Source organism: Cyprinus carpio, chromosome B11 (genome assembly GCF_018340385.1).
Source record: "Cyprinus carpio isolate SPL01 chromosome B11, ASM1834038v1, whole genome shotgun sequence".
Lineage (NCBI taxonomy): Eukaryota > Metazoa > Chordata > Actinopteri > Cypriniformes > Cyprinidae > Cyprinus > Cyprinus carpio.
Genome location: NC_056607.1, coordinates 2,203,500 through 2,222,278, shown reverse-complemented (window position 1 = coordinate 2,222,278; position 18,779 = coordinate 2,203,500). Strand labels below are relative to the sequence as shown.

The following is an 18,779-nucleotide window of genomic DNA, read 5'->3' as shown; positions in this document are numbered from 1 at the left end:
TTACTTCTATCAAGGATTTCATCTAAAACAATATTGAAGTCTCCTCCCAGAATTATGGGATACTGTCCAATATCATCCAACTTACTTTCTAAGTCTATGAAAAAATTAGGATGATCAACATTAGGTGCATATATATTGGCCAGTATCATAGTATGTCCTTGTATCTCTGCTAATATTATAATTATTCTGCCCTCCTCATCTTTAACCTCCCTTCTGATACTGAACTGTAAGCCTTTGTTAATTAATATAGCTACTCCTCGACTTTTAGATGACCCAGCGCCAAAGGATATGTGTCCTACCCAATCCCTGCACAATTTAACTGATTCCTGGGGACATCAATGTGTTTCCTGCAAGAATACTACATCTTGTTTTTTAGTTTTCAGATGTCCCAATATTTTCTTCCTTTTAATTGGACAGCCCAGTCCATTCACATTCCCGGTTGAATAATATAATGTCCTCCCACTGCTAGTCATAAGCAATCTTAATGTATTTTAGAGTAGAACAAGTGGCCATTCTATTATAACATAAGATCCATGGTGCAACATAAATTATACACATTAACAAGAGAAGAGAAAAAAACAAAAAACCAAAGGGAAAAATAAAACATAATATCAACCAATAATGATATTAATAGCCAACAAACTGCAAGCCAATCTGGCATAAAGAACAATAGAACCAAGAACATTATTGAGATCAAACAAAAAAGTAAATCTCTTAGGTCCATGACTTAAGGAACAAGGGCAGCCTAAAGGCCCACTGTCCTGAGTATCGTATATATAATTGTGTTCAGGTATTGGATTAAGGAAAACATAGGGATTTCTCTACACAAATAAAAATTGTTGGCAACATATGCCCCGGCTATGAAAATATAAACAATCAGCTTCAAAATGATTTGTGAAGTACAGAACCGGTAATTCGAACTAATCTGTCCAAGTCCAAAAACAAAACAGAGGTCTGCCAATTCACATATATACACCCATTATCTCACATACCGTTACTTTCCCGAACGTACGGACAGCAAGGTCTGTCGATGTACTCTATTGCTTTTTCTGGATCATCAAACACCCGTGGAATCTGTCCACTGATGAAAATCTTCAGAAGTGCAGGGTAAAGCATGGCAAATTTAATCTTGCGCTCATGGAGAGCTTTCTTGCAACGAGAAAATGCTTCTCGCTTCCTTTGCATCTCCCTCGAATAATCCGGGAAAATCATAACTTGTTTGCCGTTCCACGTCGTGTTTCTTTTCCCGTGCTGCTTCCAAGATGGCTTGACGATCTTTGTATCGTAGCATGCGTGCCACAATCGTTCGACCATAGTTCTTATCCCCTGCTTCCAGCTGTGTCCCGATCCTATGAGCGAGGTCCATCTCGATTCCCCCCGGAGTTGGATCAATGTCAAGGGTCATTGAAATAAACTCTAAGGAGCATGTCTAAATGAATTTTTACAATTTTATCTGTATTATATGTTTTCAATGTATTTTATCATGTTATTTTTAAGGACGTAATATCTTGTTAAAAAAAAGAACAAAAAAAAAAAGAGAAAAAAAAACAGACACGACATGACATTTAAAAAATGACAAGGATTAAGAAAGCTGCCAACAGTGTGTTTTTATCTCTCACCACAGCAAAGTTACATTCATGTTTTGCAATAGGTTGGTCGTCTGGCCATTTCGGATGCATCATGCTGACTGCAAGATAGCATGACATCAGCATGAGATGAGCTGCTCATCTCTAAAAAAAACATTTCAGACACACAAGTGGATAATATGCAAAATGATTTAATCTAAAATGTAGGAAAAATGAAGTTACATTTAATCTTTTACAACAATTCTATGTAAAAAATATCTCAGTTATTTATTTATTGTCTTTATTTATTGTTATTTATTTTTCAAAATATGCTTTTCGCTGCCTTGGACAGAAGTTTGGACCATGCCCCCAAAGTAGAGGGGTCTGCGAGTGAACTGGAGTGAGTAACATTGTTTGATCATCTCCAGGACCTAAACTGATGCACCCGGAATGGCCTCCCAGGCCCGCATTTATGTAGCCAGGGGCTGGAGCACCACAGCTGTGTTTTGCCAAACTGGGGCAGGGAGTCAACGCTTGTTTTGTTGCAAGTATAAAGAGCAGAACAGCTATTTTTGTGAGGATGATTTTTTTATTATTTGGCTTACTGTAAAAGTGGCAAACTGCCCAGGTGCGCTGGTCTTTGTGGGAGAAGAGCACTGGGGAGTCATCTCGCTGTGGGGAGAGTTAGGTGCACAGGTTCAAAATCGACAAATAATATAACGACAAATTAGGGGATCTCCAATTCTACTTTGAATGTAATCCAGCTCCCACTGATCGCAGCGCAAGTATAAATAGGCAGCAGGTGCAACGCATAAACAGTTTTTTGCTGAGGAGCCGAGCACGTGACCTGGCCACTCAGCAGTGGTACAGCAGCTGTGGCGACGGGACGTGACATACGTAACTGAGACATTCCCTTTCAGTCGGTCACTTTCGACGTCATGTCGATACTGAGGAATTGGGGGTCCCTAACAAAATGCCATGGATGCTGCCCCTTTCAGTTCCCTGTGTGAGCCTCCTGTGGCCCTTTGTTAGAGTGTAGGCCAGGGCTCACACCAGGAAGACCAGTCTCTGTTGCCTCTGCACCACCCACTCAGTGAGACTGGATAACATTAGGAAAATTACCTGTTCTGCTGGAACAGGAACTTTGCGGAAGCCCCATCCCTTCGAAGGGGGGTTTCTGGAGGCATTTAAGCATATGGATTAACTTGTTAGGGCCTCTGTACATATGGAAGATTTAGAAGTAGTTGTAACCCATTTGTAGAGATGGCAGAGAACATCTGCCAGGGAAACAGGGCTTAAAGCTATACCATGGAAGAATACACATATGGGATCCCCTCGGGTCACTACATATGGCACCCAGTCTCCTACCGGTTCTCATGGATTCATAGATTGAAGGCTTGGTGGAGGGTGATGGAGTAGCTCGACAGGGTCTAAAACTGAACTGTCTGGAGCAGAAATATCACAATGTTTGACAAAGCAAGCCGATACTAGCAAGACCACTCTTGGTGGTTCTACCCGCTATAAAATCTAGTAAACGTGTGGGGGGTCACCCAGCCCGCAGCTCTACAGATGTCTTTTAGCAAGGCGCCACAAGCCAGTAAATTGAGCTCACAACTTGAGCAACTTCAGCACCCTGTGCCTAATAAAAGACTATCCAGTGGGCCATCCTCTGCTAGGAGATGGCATTCCCCTTCTGCCGGCCTCCGTAACAGAAAAAGAGCTGATCTGAGGTCCTGAAGCTTTGTGGCTAGTCCACGTATCATCTCAAGGCTCGGACGGTACAGAGAAAAGCTAGGGCTGAGTCTGCCTCCTTCTGGGTCAGCACTTGCAGGTTCACTACCTGATCACTGCAGGGAGTAGTGTGAACCTTGGGCACATAGCTATCATTTCTAGATCCAATTCAGGCATTGCTACCATCCCAGAAAGCAGCAGCGCAGCCGAATCTTCCTCTCCAGAAACTGAATTGACATCTATGAATTGACATCCAGTTGTCCTGAGGAGCCCTAAAGGATACGGCTGGTACACTCCTTTTAGAGGTCCCAGCACGTTCCTTGGGCAGCTCGACTAGTTGTGGAGTGCTAGAGGATTGAGGGACCCTGGGAGGTTGGTTCCTCGGATGGGTAGCCATCACTGTAATCCTCAGACCGCCTGAGATACTGCCTGAAGTAGTCCTCCCATGTCTTCTACCAGGAAGAGAACTAGGTCGAGGCAGATTTAGCTCAAATATTCTTTTAGGGGAAAAAGCTATTTTAACGTGCTGAAGCGCACAGGGGAGGTGGCCGTCTGCAACACAAACGGGGTAGTGCAGCCTGATGTGTGCAACCCACTCGACACGGGAAAATACCACCTCTGTAGCGCTGTTCCACTGACACAAAGAAGCTCCCTTAGAGCGCGTGGAACTCAGAAGCTGTGTTCGGAATGGCATGCTATCATACAACTCCTACTATATTGCAGTATGCTGCGTGTATACTGTGAATAGCAAGTGAATGTTCTGTATGCATAGAATGCCTGGATTACCTGCTACATTTGCTGAAATTTGATGTATGCATCTGAAGACACTGCATGGGATACTGTTTCCCAGAACACAACGCGCTCCATGTAATGTTTCATCTTCAAATGCATGAGTGAACTGGAGGCAGGGAATAGTAATTATAAAACACTTTTATACATACATGTTACTGTAGACTACAAACTATCGCTGTGTATCTAAAAACAATATCGTAAGTAGGACATAAATTGTACTTTAATCTCTACAGCACATTTCCAATCAAGTTAAATGACGTCACCTTTATCTCTATAGTGCTTTATAAAGTACAGATTATTTCCAGAGATGTGTAGTAACGAGTAACATTTATTTGAGTAAACTTTTTGGGTAACTAATACTTTGAGTATTTTTAAAGATGGGTACTTTTACCCTTAAGTAAATTTTTTGGGAAAAATCTGTACTTTTACTTCATTACTGTGGGCGACGCTCCTCTCATTACTTTATCTTAATGAAATATAAGTTATAAATACTTCAGTTCTATTACAATACAGAAGGGACGGAGACCGAAGATAACAGGTAAGGTGGTATTTATTGACAATAGCAGAGTAAATATGGTACTGAGAGTTCTTGAGGTGAGGGATGAGAGAGAGTAAACTGAATACTGTCCTTGTGATGATATACAGTATGATGACGGTCCAGGAAGAATCCGAGTATAGGAGACATTGCTAGAAGGACTCACACTCACACTCACACTCACACTCACACTCACACTCACACTCGACACAGGAGGTGGATTTAGATTGAGGAAGAGGGGTAATGGTAATAATGCAGTGGTTGTGATTGGGATTTAGGTGATCCTATGTGCGAACAAGACTGGACAGTGACTGTGTGCGTGAGAGTGTCTTTTATGTGCTGGTTGATTGGCTGCTGATGAGGGGTAGGTGTGTGTGATCAGTACTCAGGTGAGGGAGTGCGCTGTGATTGGACGGGGTTGGAGCCTGGCGTGTCTGTGACAAGTTTATTCCAAACACGCCTTCTACTTTTCTCTGGGTAATGAGAGATGCCCATTTGCGAATGATTCATTCTTTTGAGTCAATTCTGTTCGTGGCTTTGGATCTGCACTGAATTGAAAGCAAATCTGCAAAGGCTATTGTTTGCTAGCGATGAAGATCTTTATTAGATGAACACCGCGTGCTGTCTGCAGTTCAACACGTATTACTTAGGCTACATTCAATTACAGTACACGATACCACTATGACATTAATTTGTTGTATGTGTAACTTATAACAGAGGGGAGCCAAGTTGAATGCAGCTTCCAAAAGACAAAAAATGGCCGATTAATATTTTCTATATTGGATACAATCACACCGGCGTGAGAACGTTCAGTGTGTCATATCATCAGCTGCTAAATTCAGATCTGTGTTCGATGGCTGGCGCTGAGCCTGAGACAGACACGTTTTTACAGTACTGCGCATTATAAACAATCACACAAGATTCTGTTGAGCTTATGAACGCAGTGGCCAATCAGAGGTGTTCAGGTGAGTCATCGCTAAAATGCCGGTGCTTCCTTCACTCGCTCGCTGACTGAATACCTCTTTCTGGAGAATTCTCTGGTCAGAAACAACAAAGTGCAGATGTGTGTAAGAATCTATAAATAAGATATTGATTTCACAGTGTTAACAGTTTCAGTGATTTTAATGGGAGTTTTTGAGAGTGACTGTACTTTCTGTACAATGAAAGATTAGTAGCCTAACCTACAACGTTTTTATATCACATTAACTTTCAATGTTAAATTCACATTTAATATAAAGTCAGTCGTATTAAAAATATGTTATGGCATGACACCCATATCTGTTACATAAGTAAACAGACAGGTTTTTATGCATAGTTAATAGATTACATTATTAGGCTACTTTGACCACCGCATATTATCTTACATAATCTATGAAGGTGAGAATCGAGTTTTTTCATGATACAGTTCATGCATCCACTACTACTACTACTACTTGTGGCTGCTGTGTGTCACATGACCCCCCCCCACCCCCCACCATGTGCCACCTCAAAAATAATAAGTGCATGACTTCCCTGCTTATACATTAAATAAAATATTATTTTTACATTAAATAAGCTGTCACAGATTATGAAATAAATACCCTCCAAAACCCCCGTTAGCTCTGTTCCAGGAGGAATGCCTTTGTCCAGACACAGTTAACATTGATATTTCCACAATATTTACGCTTGCAGAAATATACATATGTTTACATTTTGCAGAACAGACAGAAAAAGATCCTTCAATGTGGATTTGGTTCGTTATGTTCAGATGTTCAGTAACTTAGCAGTCATGTGAGGAGTTTTCATTCTTCTCTGTGTCAGAGGTTATTTATACATGTATAATACATACTTTAAAATATAATTTATTTCAGTAATGCAAATCAGAATTTTCATCAGCTGTTACTCCATTTTTCAGAGTCATGATCCTTCAAAAAAATTATTCTAATATATTGATTTATTACCAGTGCTGGAAACAGTTTTGCTGCTTAATATTTTTGGGAACCTGTGACATTTTGTTTAGGATTATTTGATGAATAAAGGGCTACTACTATACTATAATAGAAAGCTAAAGAGAACATCACTGATAGTAGATCAACATATTGGAATGATTTCTGAAGGATTGTGTGACAGTGAAGACTGGAGTAAAGGCTGATAGATAAAATGTATGTAATGTATGTGTGTGTGTGTGTGTGCATATATATATATATATATATATATATATTGTGACACGTGTCCCGAGCTCTCGTCAGCGTCACCCTGGAAACAGAGAAGGCACACCTGCACCTGCTCATCACGGGCTGAGCGGCCACACCTGCGCCCCATCAGACGCTGCTCTGATAAACCCTGCAACCCAGCACAGAGGTGAGAGATGTCTCCACAAGACTCGGCTAAACTTGTCTTACCCTTTGCCCGCAGAGAGCAGCGTATGACTGCCAGCCCCACCAACCACGGGATAGCATGGCCCCACACTGCACCAGCGCACCGACAGCCAAGACGCCGACCACTGAGCACCAAACCACCTCACAGCAACGCCTATCACCACCCTTCCTATCAATAAAATCCACCCTTCGGGGAACTTACCCTCATCCTCCAGTCGTGTCCTCCTTCACCCCGCCACACTGGTGGAGAATGCGGGCAGGACAATAAAAAGGACACCAACGATCCCACCCCACACCGCGTGCTACGAATTGGACTGGTTTGGATGGTTTTTTTGTTTTTTTTCCCCACGTTCCTTACCTCATGTATTTTCTCTAGTTCCCCAGGTGGCGCTCCTCCCCCAACGATGGAAGAGCTGTTGAAATGCCTCACAGAGGTGAGCATCCGCCAGCAGCAAATCGTGGAGCACATGGCCGCCTGGCAGGGGGAAACCGAACGTGAGTTGGCCGCGCTCCGCCTCGCCACAGCCCCGCGAACTCCGCTACCTGACCCCCGTGTCCAGGCAACCCAGCTGCTGCCCCGGATGACGGCCCACGATGATGTGACGATGTACCTCTAGATGTTTGAGACCGTGGCCACTTGGGAGGCGTGGCCCAAGGAGGAATGGGCTCGCATCGTGGTACCGCTGCTCACGGGGGAGGCTCAGCGAGAGTACTTCGCGCTTCCCCCGGAACAAAGCACCTCCTACGAGGATTTACGGAAGGAGATCCTAGGACGGATGGGGTTGTCTCTGATCAGTACTGCCCAGCTGTTTAATGAGTGGACCTTCGACCCTCGGCAGCCGGCCCGGGCCCAAGCTGCTAGCCTCTCCCGTTTGGCCCAACACTGGTTGCTGGCCGGGGGTCCCACCGTACACCAGGTAGCGGAGCGCGTCGTGGTCGACCGCCTCTTACGTGCTCTTCCCCGCCCGCTGCGGCAGGCCGCCGGCATGCGGAACCCGGCCAATGTGGATGAACTCGTCGAGGCCATAGAGCTGGCGGAGGCCACCCAACACCGGGAGGTAGGGGAGAGAGCGCCGCCGTTTCCCCGGAGGGTGGTCCAGGAGCGACGCACGCCGGAGGGCACCCAGTGTCTGGTGAGCAGGCCGGCGGTTCCCGGCCCACAGGATGAGCCCATTCCCACGGAAGCTCCCCGCTCCCCGCAGGACAACCTTGGCTGGGGGGCTTCGCCGTGCACACCAAAAACGCTCCACGGGCGGAAGTAAAAATAAACGGCCGCCCGTTCCTCGCCCTTCTGGACTCTGGCAGTGCGGTCAGTCTGGTCAAGACATTGATACTACCCCCGCGGACCGAAATGAAGACCAAGCTCCCTATAACCTGTGAGCACGGTGACACCAGAGAAGTGCCTGCGTGGCGAGTCACCATCGCGGCGCCGACCGGCGCTTGGCCCGTAGACGTCGGGCTCGTCCGAGACCTACCCGTACCGGTCCTACTGGGAAGGGAGGGGGGGGACTGGCCAGGGTTCGACCGCCTACTCGCCGCCGTCACCCAGCCCGGCAGCCCAGCCGGGAACCACCCAACCAAGAAGCCCAGCAGGAAAGCCCGAAGAAGTCCCGTGCTGCTGGCCTCCGACAGCCCCAGGGGTGGTGAGTCGCCCCGTCCTCCTCCTAACCTCTGTTTTGACTTGTTTCAGCAAGTGACCGGGGCCGGGGGTTTCTCCAGGGAGCAGCACGAGGACGATCGCCTCAAACACTGCTGGGCTGGGGCTCAGGTGAGGGTGGCCGAAGGAAAGGAGCTCCAGCCGGCACCCCACCCAACACCCCACTTCATCGTGGAAAATGGCCTGCTCTACTATGTCGCCCAGTGGCGGGGGGAGGAGAAAACCTTGCTGGTGGTCCCGCGCAGCAAGACAGAGGCGGTGATCGAGATTGCCCATGCCCATCCAATGGCAGGGCACCTTGGAGCCCAGAATACGATCCAGCACCTCCGTGACCGGTTCCACTGGCCGGACCTAGAGGCTGAAGTCCGTCGTTTCTGCCAGGCCTGCCCAACATGCCAACGGACGTCACCTCGGACCACTCCCCCCCCAGCCCGCTGATACCGCTGCCCATCATAGAGGTGCCCTTCGAGCGGATCGGGATGGATTTGGTGGGGCCACTGCCGAAGTCCGCCCCGGGGGGCACGAACACATCCTGGTCATCGTGGACTATGCCACCCGGTATGCAAGTTCTTGGCCACCTGGCAGGGTCCCTACACCGTTAAGGAAAAGGTCGGCCCCGTTACGTACCGTGTACGACAGCCAGATAGAAGGAGGGAGGATTAACTCTACCACATTAATCTGCTGAAGCGCTGGGTCGGGACCGGGCCCCAGCTCTCCGCCTACACCAGCTCGACTCCCGTGGTTGTGGATATGTACCCCCAACTCTCTGCCGCCCAGAAGTCGGAGCTGCAGCACCTGGTCAGTCAGTTTCCGGATGTGTCTTTCCCCCAGCCTGGGCGGACCCTCGTCTTGGAGCACGATGTCCGCACACCACCGGGGACCATTGTCCGGCAGCAGCCCTACCGAGTCCCGGAGGCTCGGCGACACGCCATCGAGGAGGAGGTACAGGAGATGCTGAGGTTAGGGGTAATTGAACCATCACGCAGCCCATGGTCCAGCCCGATCGTCATGGTTCCGAAGCCCGAAGGCACCCTCCGTTTCTGTAACGACTTCTGCCGCCTGAACGAGGTCTCCGAGTTCGACTGTTACCCCATGCCCCGCGTCGACGAGCTACTGGACCGATTGGGAAGGGCCCGGTTCATTTCCACTCTCGACCTTACCAAGTGATGGTGGGGTTTATTTTTGATGTATAAGTTAAAAAGTGATACGGCCTTCTCTACCCCAAGTGGCCACTGGCAGTACCGGGTCCTTCCCTTCGGCCTACATGGGGCCCAGGCCACCTTCCAACGGCTGATGGACGTCCTCCTCCGGCCGCACCAGGCCTACGCAGCGGCCTACCTTGATGACGTCGTGATCCACTCGGAGACCTGGGAGGACCATCTGGAGCGGCTGCGGAGGGTGCTGACGGAACTACGCCAGGCTGGCCTGACTGCCAACCCCCGGAAGTGTCATCTGGCCCTTGCCGAAGCCAAATACTTGGGATACCTGGTGGTATAAATATTTCTATAAATACTTTTACTTGAGTACAGTTTTTGGGTACTCTACCCACCTCTGATTATTTCAAAGATATTGAATAGTAAAAATATTGAAGTAATATAATATATAAATAACTGAATTTGTTGGCAGACACTATTTACACTAACTCCACCCACCAATGCCTGGCTGTGATAAACCTCACTGCAAACATACCCATTTATCTGTAATATCAGTAGCTCAGCAGGTAAAAGATGTGTGATGAATGATTTTGACACAAGCGACCCGAGTACCAGGCCGCCCTTTACCAAACTTGTTCTAGGCTACTCCTTTTCCCATCACATATCAGATCAGAAAGGCATTTATTTTCAATAAAAATAAAGGAAATATTTCAAAATTGGAAATAAAATGTCTCATTAATAATACAGTGTTATTAGGTGGTTAGCAGTATAGGTGTAGGGAGGTTTTTGTCCCAATAAAGTTGTATTAATTTAATAATATTTTTAAGAATGATAATTTAAACACACTGTGTTATTGTATACTGTTTTATAATGTACTACAGTACTGAAATATAAATATCTACCACCTAACTACTATTTACACAATTATTATTAGTTCTGTTCAGTATGTAAAGTCCATTAATTATGAAATTAGTTAAATTGAGTAATATAGCATTGTTTACTAGTATGAATCCTTAATTAACAAGCCTTTGTAAAAAGAATGATTAGCACATTTATTTGTGAGGTAACAACCTCAGCAACTGTGCTGAATTAATGTTTTGTAATGTGACGACACTTTAGCATACTACTCTGAAACATTTGTTGCTTATTGTATACGGTTTCACACAGTATTCTTTAAAAAATAGTAGGCAGTATACAAGCAAGTATGCCATTTCGAACACAGCCACTTGAATACACTTGAAGTAGATTGGTCCCTCTGACGAGATCCCCCAATGGATCATATACATCAGTAATTTGGTTCATTTCAAGTTTCTGATTAACCCGTAGATCTGTGTTGCTCAAGCCAGGAACTGTTTCAGATGATTCAGTCTGATTTGATGAACTGGTTCATCGAGTTTACTTAAAAAGAACCAGTTTAAAATAACAATTTGTTTGTGAACATCATTTTATTTTGCCTGGGGCTCTGGACTACAGATAATAATGGTGAAGATAATTTTGTATTGCTTTTTCTGACTCTCAAATCATTAAAGACCATGGTTTAGCTAAAAACGTCTTTACTATTGCACTGAAGAAAAAACCTACACCTACACCAACATCTTGGAAGCAAGCTTTAAATTCTGGGTGAACTATTAGATTAAGTGTTTTGCTTTAGAACTGGGAATTGTTTTGATATCAAGAAGCTGTACTGTAGATATCAGGACATTGAATGGTGATATCAACAGTCCACTGGTCGTTGGTTAAGTGTTTTGTTTGATGTCAGTTTTATAAAAACAAATAGCTTTTGTTGACAGATTGCATGTAATATTAAGTGACATGTTTTGTACTGAGCTTAAGACATCTTTTCATATGTCCACAAATATGGCTTTCTTAATAATTCATATGCTTTAAATAAGAATGCAAATATTTTGAATTTTTTTTTATGCCACATCACAGTGATAGAATGTGTGATGAAAGTCTTTTAAGCAACGCTTTGTAACATGCTGCTTTCACAATTTGAGGGCTGATGTTGTCTCTTTCTAAACTGTCTCTTTCTTTGTTCTCTTATAACTGTACTGTGATGGGATGTACAGTCGAGTATGTTTCATTATGACTGAGTGTTACATTGGGAGTCTGACAACTATGGAGACAGATTAGTCTCAAATATAATTCACGCAAAAAACACGATTCACACATGCGTAGACAATTTCACATGCATGAAACCTAATTCACGTACACACACAAAAAAATCACGTGCGTGAAAAAAAATATATATTCACAAAAAGCAATTCACATGCGCAAAATAAAATTATATATTCATAAAATACATTTCACAAATGCAAAACACAATTCGTAGATATACAACTGTGCACAAAAACCTTTGAATGTTTAAAATGTACGAGTGTCTGAATGTACAAATCGTCATTTACTACGAATCCACTCGGATTTGTGTGTGTTTTTGAGACTTTCCTGGCAGAGCTCTCTTCCCACGTGGGTCTGTCGTACTCTTTAGCCAATCAGATGCGAGCTTACCATTCAACCAATCATATCATAAGCCTGATTAGGAGTGAACTTATCATTCAATAATCCTTTTTGTTTTCTTTTTATTTTTTTTTTCTTTTATGGTTATTAATCCTTTACATCAGTAATCCCATAGACAGTAAAAGAAATGGACACAGCGACCCAATTGGAACCCAACTGAGACAAGTGAAGCCCATTTTTAGCGATTTTTAGAACTTACGTTACTGACGCGCAGACTCAAACTAAGCTTGATGACGTCAGCAACCTGTCTGACAGATGTAAATCTTCTAGTAGCTGTGCGTGCAAACTGCCATCGTTAATCTTGCAGAGACAGTGAGCATCAGCGGGGAGTTCTTTGGCGTGAGTGAGCAGGAGTAAGTATTCTGATTAATTATTTTGTATAGTATTTTAAAATGTAACGCCAGGGCTTCTATGGGCTTCTCTCTTGAGGTCTCCCCGATTGCCTGCGAGCTTCTGAATGCACTCTCGGTGGCTTATGATATGATTGGTTGAATGGTGAGCTCGCATCTGATTGGTTAAAGAGTACAACAGACCCACGTGGGAAGAGAGCTCTGTCAGGAAAGTCTCAAAAACACACACACACAAATCCGAGTGGATTCGTAGTAAATGACGATTTGTACATTCAGACACTCGTACATTTTAAACATTCAAAGGTTTTTTGTGCACAGTTGTATATCTACGAATTGTGTTTTGCATTTGTGAAATGTATTTTATGAATATATAATTTTATTTTGCGCATGTGAATTGCTTTTTGTGAATATATATATTTTTTTCCACGCACATGAATTTTTTTTGTGTGTACGTGAATTAGGTTTCATGCATGTGAAATTGTTTACGCATGTGTGAATCGTGTTTTTTGCGTGAATTATATTTGAGACTAATCTGTCTCCATAGACAACAGCATTATTTTGCAGGTCATTTTCAACAGAAGCTCTTTTTGGACTGAGGACAAAGCTCTAAAAGTCACAGTGTGTTTCCACAGTACAATGAACTCTTACTTAAAGTTGAAATATCAAGGAAAACGTGATTCCTCATGATGGTCTACTGAAGTGTTTTTTGCTTTATTCTGTTATGGCTCAATCTTTTGTACGTTATGCAGAACTGGACCCTTCATGAACACACTTCAGTGTTGATGTGCATGACTGTGCATGAGGTGGGGTTCCTGAGGTTAGGTGGGTGGGAGGCATAAGAGCTATATAAGTCCACTATGATTTAGAGATCTCTAGAGAGAGACAAAGAAAGCCGTATCTGCTCCATAGCCTGAGTATAGTTTAGTCTTGTGCTGTGAGAGTGAGAGCATGTCTGCTGCTGTGACTGTAGCGCTGCTGTTCTTCTTGTCTGTGGCACTGAACGAACAGGTGACCGAGGGCTGTACATGTTTACCAAGACACCCTCAACAGCATTTCTGCACGTCTGATATAGGTACGTCAAACACATGCATAGCTAATCTAACACCAACAGGTAGACTGCATGCTGCTTTAAGATGTTACAAGTTGTTAAATTTCTTGCATTTCAGTTCATTTACATTATTTCAATGACTTGAATTACTGAACTTAACATTAGGTTTATGGAAAGTACGATGATGGAACCTTGAATTTTTCTAAATGATAGTATAAGACAATATAGGATATTATTTAATTAAATCTGTTTTATTTTTTTCAGTAACATGAGATCTTTTCTTGTGTAGTGTCAAATTATTTAAAGGGACAGTTCAAACAAAAATGAAAATTCTGTCATAATTTATTCACTCATGTCATTTCATACCTGTATGACTTTTTCCATGTGTAACACAAAGGAAGATATTTTGACAAATGTCTCAGTGTTTTTCAATGGGCTCCAGTGTTCTTTCAAGTATCTTCTTTTGTGTTCAATCTTGGAAAACTTGAAATGCAAAATATGAAAAATGTTATTGCTTCGGACAAATGTAATGTAATACAGGAACGTTTTAAAAAATAAAATTAACATTAACATCAACAACAATTTTTGTCACATCTGACTCCTTTACCAATTAGTGATTCGAGCTAAGGTCATTGAAAAGGTGTCCTGCACTCGCCCTGGATTAAATGCATACAAAATCCAAACTATTCAGGTGAGAAAATGCAGGCTACTTGACACATAATTTTCCAATAAAATACTTTTTTTTAACAAGAAATGTGTGTGTGTGTGTGTGTGTGTGTGTGTGTACTACTATTATTATTATTGTTATTATTATTTATCCAGACATTTAAGCAATTAGACAAGAAGAGAATTCAGGTCATCTACACAAGGACAACTCCAAATTTTTGTGGCATCAGTCTGTATAACGATGAGTACCTGCTGTCAGGTAAAATCATTTACTATCTCTAGGCAGAGTCTGAGTTGAAACTGAACACCATGATTCCTGATGCTGGTTAACATCCATTGAGGCTGAAATGTGCTACACATTATGCCCAGATTTTTAGCCCAATTCACAGTTTGGACAGGTTTTGGGCTGATTTCACAGAAAATCACATTGTGTATTCAATTATTCAGTTTCATCTTTTTAGATTTCATCCAGTCTGAGAATATCACAGTTTGATATTATTTGAGATTATTTTAGAGCACATATCATTTTCACTTATTATGCATCTCTTAGTAACAAGACTCGTTTCTGCATGAGTTTGTGGTGTTTGGAATGAGTTCAGAGTCTGTTTGTTTGCAAACCTCGGTTGTTTAGTGTATGACATCCAGTTTTCCTCTGTAACATTTATGTGGCATATTTGTTCGGATTTGATCTGTATTCCAGTCAGATCAATTAAGCCTCACAGTCCTCTTTAATACCTCAAAAACATACTTTAGAACTTGATAACACACTTCATTATTAAACACTAATTGAGCAAAGACTAACCTTAAATCCTCAAAGAAAAGCCTAATTTTATCCAGGACCTCAAACCTAAAAACATTAATGAATCTCAGCAGAACATGAGGGTTCAATAAGTGAGGACATCTCTAGGTACTAAAATAGCTCATAAAGAAAAAAATAACTTTAACTGTGTAACTAAAGGGTTAGTTCACCCAAAAATGAAAATTCGCCTGTTTTACTCACCCTCGAGGCATCCTAGGTGTATATGACTTTCTTCTTTCAGACGAATCCAATCAGAGTTATTTTTAAAATTGTCCTGGCACTTCTAAGCTCTATCATCCCAGAACGGCTTCCGTGTACGACAGAAACCGGAAGTGATAGAAAAGTGTTTATTACGTTTGAAATCTGGATATGTTTCTTACAAAAACGCATGGATTCATTACAGGAGGCCTTTATTCACCCCCCGGAGCCTTGAGAGGCACGTTTTATGGATACACGTGCTTTATTTAACGTCTCTTGGACTGTTCAACAGAAACACCTGCGACCAGAGGTATGTGAGCGGAGTGGAGCGGCAACAATTTCCCCTCCATGCTCAGAACATTTAATAATCACTCCACTCCAGCTCCGCTCCGGGTTCTCCATTTCCTGCTCCTGCTCCACTCCGCGCTCACTGATACCAGAAACACCGCTCCGCCTTCGCTCCGTGGCTAAAGTATTTCAGTATGTTTGAAATGTTATGTTCATAACATAGCTTATATTAAAATAAAATAAATAAAATAACAGGAGAGTGGCTAAGGATATTGTGTGCAAGATTTTTTTCCTACCACATGCCAAACTAATAACATGGTTGTTAGCATTAAAAGGTATAATTGCTGCCTTCTGCTGTGCAAATTTGGTTTGTGATGAAAATAACAGTACATTTTTGTCAGTTATTTTATCTACAGATCGATGCATTTCTTACAGATTTCTGCTCATTCAAAATCAGATACAGATGAAGTAGCACTGTAAGTTTACTTTTTTTTGTATGCATTATTGCGACAGCGATTACGTGTGAATGTGCTGTATCTGTTTAAATCATGCTTTAACCCGAAAATAATCAGTAAAAGGAACAGACAAACTCCTTGAGAACTAGCCTGTAACTTCCCTCTCGACTATTGCCATCTTTATTCATCTGTATCAAGCTATAGCTAAATATGTTCAACGTGATTCTTGCTAATGTAGCGCTCACTTCCTATACTTTAAGCGGAAGGAGCCCTGGATTCTTTTTTGGTTAGATCTCTCTAAACATTCCCTGAATATTATTAACTTTGTCTCAATAAACCCTTAATGTAACAGGCCTGATTCGATGCTGGGGTACGTTGAGGCACAAACCATTTGCCACTTCACTCAATGAGCAAACAAAATAAACTTCTGTCTTACCAGCATTCGTTTGAGTCAGAAGTCCTGTGACGCACTTTCAAACTCAGGGAGAATTTGAGTCTTTGAGAAGAGAATGAAAATCGGCGATCATATCCAACGTTGCCAGAGGAACCACTGAGAATTTCCTGGTATCTCAGGGCACTATCTGGGAGGTTCCTGGTTTCAAATTGGTAAGAGATGCCATCAACGGCAGTTTTCCACAACAGTGAACTCAGCAGTCTCTCAGATAAAAGTTCAGCGCTGACTCGTGAGAATCAACTACGCAGTTCTGTTATCCGATGGTACGAGGAGAAATTTCTATCTTCTCACACTCAAACAACTTTATACTAAACCTAAATCAGTTTTCTTGTCGATAACTTTCACAGGCTAGTATCCTTACAGACTAGATTATATCGGACATGTTCTCTCTTCGCTTCCCCGACACTTTTTTTTCCTTCTCTTCCAGTTTTTCTTCTCTCCGCCCCTTGCAGTCTTCAACCAATCAAATCTCAGAGCAATCGGTAAATACTTTTAACGTAACAGTTTAACATACATTTTTCCTTTTCCTAATCAAAATAAACTTATTCACATATGTGAAAACCAATATACATAAAACACAAATATAAAATATTAGAAAATAATATTAAAGAAATATAACTCAAGCACTTGAAGTAACTTTCAACTGACTTCAACTGGGCTTCACTAAATATGCAGTTATATTACGGGTCGTTGACATGAATTGTATTCGTGATGGAGCGCTGGTGTGGTGCTCTTGGAGCGAGTAAAAACCACGACAAAAATCACAGTGTTCCACTCCACGCTCTGCTTCCGCTCACATACTCTGCCTGCGACTGCAATGACAAAGCTTGGAAGAGCCAGGACAATTTTAAGAATAACTCAGACTGGATTCGACTGAAAGAAGAAAGTCATATACACCTAGGATGCCTTGAGGGTGAGTAAAACAAAGGCGAATTTTCATTTTTGGGTAAACTAACCCTTTAATTAAGATGCATAAGGAAAACATTTATGTTTTTTTTCACCTAAGGACGTGTCGAGGACGGCAGGGTCATTCTTAATTTATGTGACCTTGTGAAGCCTTGGAACCAACTCTCCCAAGTTCAAAAGGAGTACCTCAGCATTTATCAGAAAGGCTGTGTCTGTGAGGTAATAATCCAGATCATACTTTTACAATAATTTACCATAGTCTAAATTACTCCGAGTTCAGTGCTGTTGAAATCCAGTGGCTTGATTTTCGCCCAACTAAGTTTTGTGCCATTTTGAATGTTGTCAAACACGTACTAATGGCTGTGGCATTTGCATACTTGGCTTTGTAATTTCTACTTGCAGCCCTATGTATTAGCCTCTGACTGTTATCATTCTTTTATTATATTTTTTCAAGTATTTAAACAGTTGTTGTTGTGTTATAAGTATAGATATGAATTCAGTCATCTCTCAAACTGTGATTTCTACAGATCTCGCCCTGTACTGGAGAATCCTGTTTGATCAAGATTCTTCAGAAAAAATGTCTGATGAGAGTCACTAATCGATACTGGCTTGATGATGAAAAGGCTCTTCGGTCTATTTGCCTGCCAGGCAATGACGGCTTCTGCAGATGGCAACAAATTCTTAATAAATAATTACAAATGCTCCTAAAAATGATGCCCTGAAGAACAAGTGCATCAGCCATTCAGCAGTGTGCATTTTTGCCCTTTTTTTCTCCAGAATGCTTAGAACATTTTGAAATTCATTTAAACAATTTAATGAAGCTTTGCAATGCAGTCAGCAAATGCATACAAAACCCTTTTCATGGAGATCTGCAATCAACCATTAAACTATTTTGCATGTTAAAGCATCTGTGTGTATTTAATGGGAAATGTAAGCTGTCACTTTAATTGAGAAAGTAGACCTGGCGCCGAAACCATCGCTGCAGCGTTGCTCACGCTACGCTCCTGCTGCCGGTGTGAATGCACTCATTGATTAACATGCACGCCGAAAAAGCTGCTCACGTGCCACTCATGCTTGCAGTGTGAAACCAGCATTACATCCAAGAAAAAGCCCTCATCTCTTTTGTAATATATGGGGCATATCTGCCATCTCAAATGTGGGACAAGTTAGCTTACACACTGATTAGCCAATGCTGACTGTGACACCGTATATTTGCCAAAAGTGGAACAAATTGATATTAATTATTTGGGCAATATTTTTTCATTTTATATGTGGGCCACATTTACGACATCATATAAGGGCCACTT

General features: G+C 42.5%; 2 protein-coding genes across 2 annotated transcripts in view; one reads left to right on the top strand and one right to left on the bottom strand.

Annotated features, from left to right (window-relative positions):
* Positions 1-18,779, bottom strand: part of LOC109098225 (synapsin-2-like) — a 211,685-nt gene that overhangs the window by 22,990 nt on the left and 169,916 nt on the right. The window lies entirely within an intron of this gene.
* On the top strand, positions 13,525-18,376 carry LOC109098226 (metalloproteinase inhibitor 3-like). The gene is made up of 5 exons (XM_042733533.1): positions 13,525-13,730; positions 14,321-14,397; positions 14,529-14,631; positions 17,573-17,691; positions 18,000-18,376. Exons 1-5 carry the CDS (start codon positions 13,607-13,609, stop codon positions 18,162-18,164), a joined length of 588 nt encoding a protein of 195 aa, XP_042589467.1. The 5' UTR covers positions 13,525-13,606; the 3' UTR covers positions 18,165-18,376.